At 33.0% G+C, this 10,118-nt stretch overlaps 2 protein-coding genes across 2 annotated transcripts; one reads left to right on the top strand and one right to left on the bottom strand.

The window, feature by feature from the left end:
- Window positions 1-240: 240 nt before the first annotated feature.
- LOC133829414 (RING-H2 finger protein ATL52-like) lies at window positions 241-1,523 on the bottom strand. Its single transcript, XM_062259166.1, has one exon. The coding sequence runs from the start codon at window positions 1,205-1,207 to the stop codon at window positions 413-415; it is 795 nt and encodes a 264-aa protein (XP_062115150.1). The 5' UTR covers window positions 1,208-1,523; the 3' UTR covers window positions 241-412.
- Window positions 1,524-2,865: 1,342 nt separating this feature from the next.
- On the top strand, window positions 2,866-4,794 carry LOC133831224 (purine-uracil permease NCS1). The gene has a single exon (XM_062261436.1). The coding sequence runs from the start codon at window positions 2,917-2,919 to the stop codon at window positions 4,639-4,641; it is 1,725 nt and encodes a 574-aa protein (XP_062117420.1). The 5' UTR covers window positions 2,866-2,916; the 3' UTR covers window positions 4,642-4,794.
- Window positions 4,795-10,118: the final 5,324 nt, after the last annotated feature.

Here is a 10,118-nt window from a genome sequence, read left to right as displayed (position 1 = left end):
GAGTCTTAACACCTTCCACCTCATACAAAATTTCAACCCAATCATTAGCTTCCTATGTACACACGTGTCAACTTTTTCTTCGACGAAAATGTCAATTTTGCTTTTGCTTGGATGTGAAAAATGTGGTTTGTTAAAGACAATAATTAAGATTTTGGTATTATCTTATGAGAATATGTCCTTTTTTTTTCGAGTTATCTAAAAATATTAAAACATACATATTTCCATTCTTTTTTTTTTTGAACAAATATTTCCAATCTTAAATCATATAAAACAATGAAAGATAAGAAATATGCACCAAATTTAATAACTACATTAAAAAAATTGTATGATTGAAGAAATTGTTTCATAATAATAATGTGTACAAATATAATTTTGAATAATATGTCTAGCCTCACTCAATCAATAACCAAATTTATAAGCTGCAAGGAATGGGATCTCCAACATTAACCAAGCAAGTAGTTCTACTATTACTACAGGTACCATTAACCTGGTTGGGTTGAATTTGCGAAAACGACCTGTATAAAACCGCTGAACTGGTCGTTTTGTTCAAATAATAATAATAATTACTATATTGGTCATAATAATCACATTCTCTTTGTAATATGTTAAGAAAAACATGAGATGGATCCACAGATAAAGACCTTTTCAACACGAAACGACGAGGACTCTTATCTTCACGACGCAGAGGCGAAATCAAAGGCATCAGCGGAAGCAAACGACGTCGTTCAGATACGGGATCTTCCACGTGCAACGACACGTGCGAACTCCGGATCGGGTAAACGAGCGAACGACAGAGAGGACAGTCGGAGTGAAGCGACAACCATTTATCGATGCATTGAACGTGAAACGCATGACGACAATTGGGCAAGAGTCGAACCAAGACCTTCTCCTCCAACTCCCCCAAGCACACGGCGCACTCGCTCTGCTCGACCCGGAAGTGTACTTGACCCGGTTGACCCGGTTTGGTTGAGTAATGGAGGATAGGGATCGCCTTCAGTTTCTCCGGGTCCAACCCTCCTTTGGGTTGCCCAATAATGGGTCCTGAACCGTCGATCACTTCTCGGATCCGGGCTCGGGTCAGACAGAACCGAACCACTATGAAGTGGTACACTACGATGGCTATGGTGGTGGCCACTATGCCTGTGGCTGAGATTATAAGAGGAGTGAATACAGTGGTCGAGAGGTTTTCAGAATAATGAGACTCCATTAATGAAAGTTCATTAGCTTTTACTTTTATTTATTTTTGAAGAAAATAAAATTGACAAGTGGGATTTTATAGAAGAAAAACACTAATAAAAAATCAAGGATCGGAAATTCGTTCCAATAAATTTGGAGGGAGTGTTGAATTGCTTTTCTTGGTAGCTTTTTGCTTATGTGTTGTGTGGTTTAGCATTTGGCAAGTGTAAAAATGAGACTTTTAGTTCATATATTATGCTTTATTTTATTTTATTTTTTCCAATGAAGATTTAGAAAATCCAACTACCTACCATATATTAGTTTGTAAATTTGGTTAGTCTTCATGGATTATTTTTGTTTTGCTAAAATATTATGTGAATATGCAATGTTTGAGATGCAGTTGATTTATAGATAATGGTAGTGTTAATTATCAAATAAAAATTTGTTGATATTGGACATCTCTAATGAAAAAAGAATTTCATTTTTCTTCATATAATTAAGAAGGAAGTTACAAGTTCAAGTGGAAACTTCCTCATATAAAATGACATTTTTTTTCTTAAACAAAAAATAGTAATGTGAGGTTGTGTTCCAATACATAGCAAATACAATAATAATAATAAAAAAATAGTAGAATAGCATGGAGACAGAGGGAAAGAAATAGTAGAAGATTCCTCATGATAAGAACATTATTGAAAAATTATTTTCATTAAAGTTCATCTTCTTTTCTTATAGATAGAATAACAATATACTCAAACCCAATATTCTAAAGGAAAAAAAATAGAGAAAACTTCAAATCCAATAGGTGGTATGAGTGGATTATATTCCTAAATCAAATGGTGTTTATAATTATTTAGAAAATTAGTTGAGTGAACAATTTTATTTGCATTCAATAATCCAATCATATTATATAACTCTAATCCATAAATCCAACTCTCTAAGACTGACAACTCTTTAAAACTTGTACCTAACTATGAACAACATAATATTGGTTGTTAAGCATCCGATTCTTCCAGACATTTACACATGCAACAAATACTAAATGTCACGTTACATCATATTGAAATCAAAAGGATTACACATATATATATATAGGAGCAGTAACCTATAATCCTTGACTGGCAAACTCAATAATTTATTTTATTTTGCTCAAGTTATTTCTTCTATTGGGTTCTCCATGATTTCAATATATTGTCCCATAATAATTTTATTTCGTCTTGAATTGAAGGCTTAGAAATTTGTTTCTTTTGTTTTTGTTGTTAAAAAAAATCCAGATTCCAGAGAAATATATTTGGTCGTTGAAAACAAACAAACAAACCATTATTTTGGTCCAAAAAAAAAAAAACCCTTACTTTGTTCACATCACTTGCATCGATTGGATGGAGCTATACACCTAAACCTTAGATTAACCAAAATCAGAGCAAATTACATTTCTGATTTAAGATCCACTTGCAAAATTGTTAATTGTTTAATCGCTTAAGAAGATCGGATAGAATCATTATATTGATTATTTTGATTAGGTCAGTAGCTCGTGATCCAAGATAGATAGATAGATATTATTATTCATATATTAGTAATAATAAAATCCAACTAATATGTCAGGGTACTGTGTACGAATCTTTATTGTCCACAAGTAATGGTGACTTAACACCAACCAAACACTTTCAATCTCAGTAGAGAGATTCACAAGAAACCCATCTGAAATTTCCACAAAACTGAAGAAAGGAAAAAAAGAAAAAGAAAATGAAAATGAACTTTTCCATCTCCAAATGTCTCAGCTCACATCGCCATCTTCATCCCCACCCTTTCGTTCCCTCTGCAACTAGCCAAAACCCACCACTCACTTCTCCTTTATTACCAAAAATAAAGACTACCCATCACTACAAGTCGGTCCAGCACCCAAAACCTTCCCTTAGAAGATGCTCTCTTCTTACTCCCATGGCTTCAAATCAATCAATGGGCAATTTCCAAACAGATGGGTCGGAGTTCGAGCCCGACCCGACACTAACCAACGATGACCTTAAGCCAACGATAAGTTCTCAAAGGTCGTTTTCGGGATGGGAAATGGCCTGTCTTTGGGTGGGTCTTGTCGTTGGGGTCCCGACCTATTACTTAGCCGGTAGTCTCGTTGACCTTGGAATGGCTTGGTGGCAAGGAATCGCCACGGTCGTTGTAGCCAATATAATCCTCTTAGTCCCATTAGTTTTAACGGGTCATCCGGGAACCCTATACGGAATCTCATTCCCGGTTCTGGCCCGGTCCAGTTTCGGAATCCGAGGGGCCCATATTCCAACTCTCCTTAGGGCTTTGGTGGGTTGTGGTTGGTATGGAATCGAGACTTGGATAGGTGGTGAAGCAATCTTTCTTCTCTTGCCAAATGCTGTGAAAACGACGTCATTTGCCAATACCGTGGGTTGGCTCGGCACATCTCCACTTGAGTTCGCTTGTTTTGTCGTTTTTTGGATCGCTCAATTGTCGTTTGTCTGGAAAGGAATGGAGGGTATTCGAGAGGTGGAGAAGTATTCGGCTCCAATTCTCATTGCTCTCACTTCTTTACTACTCATTTGGGCTTACGTCAACGCCGGTGGTTTCGGCCACATGCTAACATTGTCTTCCAAGCTCTCTTCGTCTGAGTTTTGGGCCTTGTTTTTCCCTTCTCTAACTGCAAACATAAGCTTTTGGGCTACTCTTGCTCTCAACATACCAGACTTCACTAGATACGCCAAGTCCCAAAAGGACCAAGTTTTGGGCCAGATTGGGCTTCCAATCTTCATGGGGGCATTCACATTTGTGGGCGTAGCAGTAACCTCATCAACGCAAGTCATTTTTGGAAAAGTCATTTCCAGCCCAATTGAACTATTGGGCCAAATTGGAGGTCTCACAACAAAGATCTTAGCCATCTTTGGGATCAGTCTAGCCATCATCACAACCAACATTGCAGCCAATGTTGTGGCCCCGGCTAATGCTCTAGTGAATCTCAGTCCTTCCAAGTTCACATTTAGAAGGGGAGCACTCTTAACTGCTTTGCTTGGAATTGCTTTTCAGCCATGGAGACTTCTTGGGTCGAGTGAGAGCTTTGTGTACACATGGCTAGTGGGCTATTCTGCTCTATTGGGCCCAATTGGGGGCATAGTTTTGGCAGACTATTATCTTGTTAGGCGTACGGAGTTGGCCATAAAGGACTTGTATTCACTAAGTCAAAATGGGGAGTATTACTATTCAGGTGGCTATAATTTGGTGGCTTTGGCAGCTTTGGTGGTTGGGATTTTGCCAGTGATTCCAGGGTTCTTGCAAAAAGTTGGGATCGTTTCTTCAGTTTCTGAAGTGTTTGTGGTCATATATAACAATGCTTGGTTTTTCAGCTTTTTCATATCAGGTTTTCTTTATTGGGTTTTGTCAAGCTTAATTAGGAATCACAACTCCATACCTCCTCAAGCCCAACAACCTCTTTTGTCCAATGAAAATTAATTTTTTTTGTTACAATACAAAAAAATGTTACTTTACAAATAAGATTTGTGAATTAAAAAATTGTCATTGGTTTTATCATGTGTATCCAATCCAAGGCTTACTCATAGGATTTGTAAGTTTTGTCTCTAAAATAGTTGTCGTTTATTTAAATCTTGTCGTTTGTTTTTAGCTTAAACGATATGATATCACCTTTGCATAAGAGGTCAAGTAATAAATATCCAATATAACCACGTATGAAGTTATTTATTTTTAAAATAATGACACCTAATATGGGTTTACTCTAATATTTTCTTATTTGTTGTCTTGATTCATTTATAGATATATATTTATATATATATAAGTTGTGTTTGTGAAGGCGAAATTAACCATTTCAAGAGAGGTACCCTTCAATTTGAACTAATTGGGCTTGGACCCATATACTTTTTATTGGGAAACTTACAACTATACCTTAATACGGGAAAAAAATCAAAAAATACGGTTAATGAAAATATTTACATATATACGGTAGAAAGTTGTATACACAGGAGATGTTAATCCGAAAAAGTAACTCAGTTGACAAATAATTCTACATTAATCGGCTATATACTCCAAGCTTGCTACACAAAATAAAAACAAAGAAATGAATTTTTGTTTTTCAATAAAATATAATTACTAACATTAATAAAAAAAAAAATTGTAAATATATAATGATATGAATTTAAATATATTAATTAAATAATTTTTTATGAAATTAGTTATATTTTAAAAAAAAAACCATTTAATGATAATAAATATTTTCTTATATATAAAGTAATAAAAACTTTGTAAGATAATAATTAAAAAAATCATTAAAATGGAAATAAGTTGTAACAAAAAATAAATATAACAAAATGAATGGAAAATCAAATTATAAATAAGTAGTTACAAAAATATGAAAAAGCAATAACATAATTGTTGATAGTAAATCCTATAAATTTTTGAAAGTATTACTAACCTAAATTTACAAAATTGATAGTAATTAATCTTGTAATTGAACAATATATTTATAACACATGTCACAAAATTATTAGTGATTACTTCAATAACCCTTTAAAATAATTAATAACTCATGTTTACAAAATTGTTAGCAACTAATCTAATCATAATTAACATTTTAGTAATCATTTGGTAATTCATCATTACAAGCTTAACTCATTGTTACCAAATTGATAACTCATTGTTACAAACTTATAATTAATTGTTACGAAATTGGAAACTCGTTGTTATTAATTTGGAACTTATTTTTACGACCTCATAACTCATTGTTATAATATTAGTAACTCTTCCTTGTAAAAATATTTAAATTATATAAAGTTTATAGTAATACTTTTCTGTGTAGTTACAAAATTGTAACCAAAGTTTACAGAAAAATATTTACTTTTCCATATTGTTACAATATTGTAACCAAAAGTTACGAAAATCCTCATAGTTATATAAAACAACTTAAAAATAAATATTCATTATATATGAAAAATTCACAAAAATATAGTAACATTTAAAAAATATATGAAAAATACGGTAAAATACAAAAATATAGAGTTTTATGAAAAACACGAAAAGAAAAAAGTGTAAATATGGAATGACAATAAATTATGTTTATTTGTAAACATTTGTTACAAATTTGTAAATATTATTTACAAAAACTAGTTTCAAAAAAACATTTCTGTAAACAACATTGACAAATATATAACTAAGTTTGTAACACATATTGTAGCATATAAATACCAAACTAATAACCAATGTTATCATATTGTAATCATGGTTAACTATTTTGTAATATATAATTATTAAACAAATAACTAAATTTTTCTATATTATAACTCATAACTACCAAATTAGTAATCATATTTACATATATATGCTGTAACTCACAGTTACAAGTTTGTATCAGTAACATATGGATACCAAACCAGTAACTAATGTTTACTGTATTGTGAACATCGTTAACTATATTGTGGTTCTCTGTTAACTAAGGTTTTAAGTAAATGAGTAGTAGAGTGTACCTTATATTACATTGGATTAGAATGACGTATTGACGTTCAGAGTTCAGAGAAAAGGAAATTTTCCCATTTCCCCATTAAATCTCTAATATAGAACCAAATGAAAGCAGTGCATGAGGCTAATATGGTAATTTCACTGATCTCTCCAGCAGCCAATCTTATAGTGACACAACCAATTCCATTCCTAATAAAAGCTGTGATCATGCACAGAATATAAAGCGGCCTTCATTTCTCTCTCTCTCTCTCTCAACAGAGAAATAAAAGCTTATGTAACTTAGGTACAATGATCTTTTTTCATGGCTTATAACTTAGTGATCACTGTAGTGTGTTTTGAGAAAGTGAACATTTTTATCTCTTAACGATTTAGTATTAATTATTTTCTGAGCGTTGGTAGTCCAGAAAGTGGAAACTGAAAACCACTACAATTGCATGCTTCGTTTTCCGATCGACGAGTTTTCCGATCCGAGATGGATCTCACCAATCACACACACTTAAATGAGGAGCAAACTCTTAGATTCATTGTCCGATGGACTCGTTGTCGAGGGACCAATTTTGATCGAGGTGGAGACTACTTTACTTTGGTTGGGATGTTGTGCATGTAAAGACTTGAGGAACAAACTCTGTTTTTGTCTAGACGGAGGTGGAGACTTTGCTTTGATTGGCATGTCGTGCATGACAGGGATGAAGAACAAAGTCTTTAGTCTGAAGTTAACCGTAATAATGTAATTATTTCTAATTACCGTAAAAATCGAATTATTTTCTAAATCACCGTAATATGTATAATACTAATGCTTCCATTTGGGCTTTCTATATATGTCATTCTTTTCACCTTCGATTGAAATTATACTCCCCACAATTCACATGTCCCTATACAAATGAACATATAATTAAATGAACAAAAAATAATAAATAAAAGAAGATGTGAAAATGTGTGCAAATATTCACTCATCAACAATTCACTTTGTGTAATTCACAAGATGTTGTCTAACTAAAAAAAACTTGAGCATCATATTTAAAAAGCAATAGAAGAAAAAAAACTTAAATAGGTTTATAACCTTGGTCCAAAAGCTCATTTCCCCCTATCTCAAGCACTAAAGGATTATCTCAAATGGAAAAGCACTAAAGGATTATCTCAAATGGAAATAGCTCTCTGGAATAAACAAGCCTCTAGGTGATTTTCTAGCCAAGTACTCTAGTGGATAGAAAATAATGTGTCTTACAAGTGAGCAATAGACTCCTATTTATATATTTTTTAGACACTCTTTGAATTTCAAATTCCACAAACCCCCATGATTGTTACCAATGTTTAATTGGATATTTATGGAATTAAAAATGAGTTTTGGGAGATACATGAGTTGTTGAAACCTTTCAAAGTGGAAAAAGGAAATTGGGTTTGGCTGTCAGCTTCTCTGGCCGTGGCCAGAGATTTTCCTGGCAGCGGCCGTGAGTCTCTGTTCCCCAGCCGCGGCCAGGAACACTTGTGGCCGCACCCATAGCCCAATTTCAGCACATTATTTTTATGCGATTTTCCAAACTGACTCTATACTCTTCCCAAATGACTTTGTCACCTCCAAACACATTATGGGATTTAAAATCATGTCTCCAATAGCCATATCTTTTATGCCTTTGACAAATTCAAATCAAAATGTGTAACATCAAATCTACACATTATTGGGTAATATTTGGGGGTTACAAACTTCTAACTGAATTTGTAACTCCAAATATGTTACATATTTAAATATTCACATACATCCAAATATTGTGAAATTTCGTAATTTATGACTACCAACTTTTTATTTAATTAACCAAATTAATTAAATGCGGAACGAACAAGTTGGCACATCAAACCCATATTCTATAGCTACTGATCAAGTTCCTATCACTACAGAATATCAAACTAGTGTGATAAAATAGAATAACTGAATAATGAAATGACACACAGAGTTTTTTACGTGGTGTCAATATCTTTACAGATATTACTAGTCCATGGGGCCATGCTCAGAGATAAGATTCATTAGTCAAATTTCACAAGTACAAAGTAATTGACTTAAACAAAACTTAGACTCCCTCTAATGGTTTTGCCGCAAGCTTGATGTAATCTCTCTTTGCTGAATGAATCTCCTTAAGACACCAAGGTTTGAACTCCCTTCAAATTGCTTGATGAATGCTTCCTTCCTCCCGATGCAAGACTTGATGAACCTTATCCCAAAGGTTGTTCTTCACGTTCTTCTCTTTGAGATTTTGCTTTACACATAAGCAATTACAAAGACACAAAATAACAAAGGAATAGCAGAACAACTATCCTTTACAAAAGAAAGACACTCTTCTAAAAGTATACGGAATTAAGGAGAGGAAGAGGTGCTTAGGGCTGATGCTTTGGTTCGTATTTATACACAAAATACTTACCTAAAGTCAGCTTTACACAATTCTAGACGCACAACACACACTAGGAAAGTTTCCAAAATAAACTTCCAATCTCAATCAATGCATTCGAAATCGCAGAAATAGACAGAGATTCTATAGTTGCAATACTGTACGAATCTAAGCATGTTCATGGTCAAGTTCATCATTTGACTAACTTTGAGCAGTTACTCATTCTTGGTTGATTGAGAGCTGTCTAGAGATATATTCGGTTAGCTATAAAACAGAGAATCAATTAGTTAAATTTTGAAAGAAAATAAAGTCTAAAAAGATATTGAGAATAAGGAGACTTTATTGTTACCAAAAATACAAACATAATAAATAAGAAATATCAGAAATTAATAGCAATAAAATCAATGATATTTTTCTTTATAAAAATGAAAATAAACACACTAAATCAAAAATATTTGTCAAATCTTAAATTGCCAAATATGGATTTTACAATCTCCCACTTTGGCATTTGGAGGGACAAAAACAATATTTTTTTATTTTCTTATTTTAAACACAAACACCCCCTGCAAGCAAGATCACTAACACATAAAATAAAATTAAACAACCATGTTAACTTTTTCAAAAAGTTTAACACACAACTCCCCCTAAAAATAGGGTCCAGAGTTGTAACCATAAAAACAAAATAAAAACAAAACCACAAACATTTCCTCCCCCTTTTTGTCTATCAAATTGTCAAATGAAACAAAAAATAAAAGAAATGACCAAAAGAAAAACCAAACACAAAGTTCAACATGACAAAAAAATAAAAAGAATAATCATGCAGCAAGGAACTTCTTAATAGAACTGAGTTGCTGAAGAATAGAAGTTTGGTCCTCTTCCAATTTACCCAACCGAGTGGTAATCATCCAATCACAAAACATTGTCAACACTCAACATTATCAACACTTATCAAACAACCAAACACACAACATTGTCAACACTTAGAGCGAAATTGGAGTTCAAGAATTAAAATTGAAACAAGAACAAAATGCAAATATATTACCTAGCCTCTTAAAAAATTGATCTAAAATTTTTATTATATATATA

This window comes from Humulus lupulus, chromosome 4, assembly GCF_963169125.1.
Source record: "Humulus lupulus chromosome 4, drHumLupu1.1, whole genome shotgun sequence".
NCBI lineage: Eukaryota > Viridiplantae > Streptophyta > Magnoliopsida > Rosales > Cannabaceae > Humulus > Humulus lupulus.
Note: the sequence above shows the minus strand (reverse complement) of the source record. Positions and strands in the feature narration are given on the sequence as shown.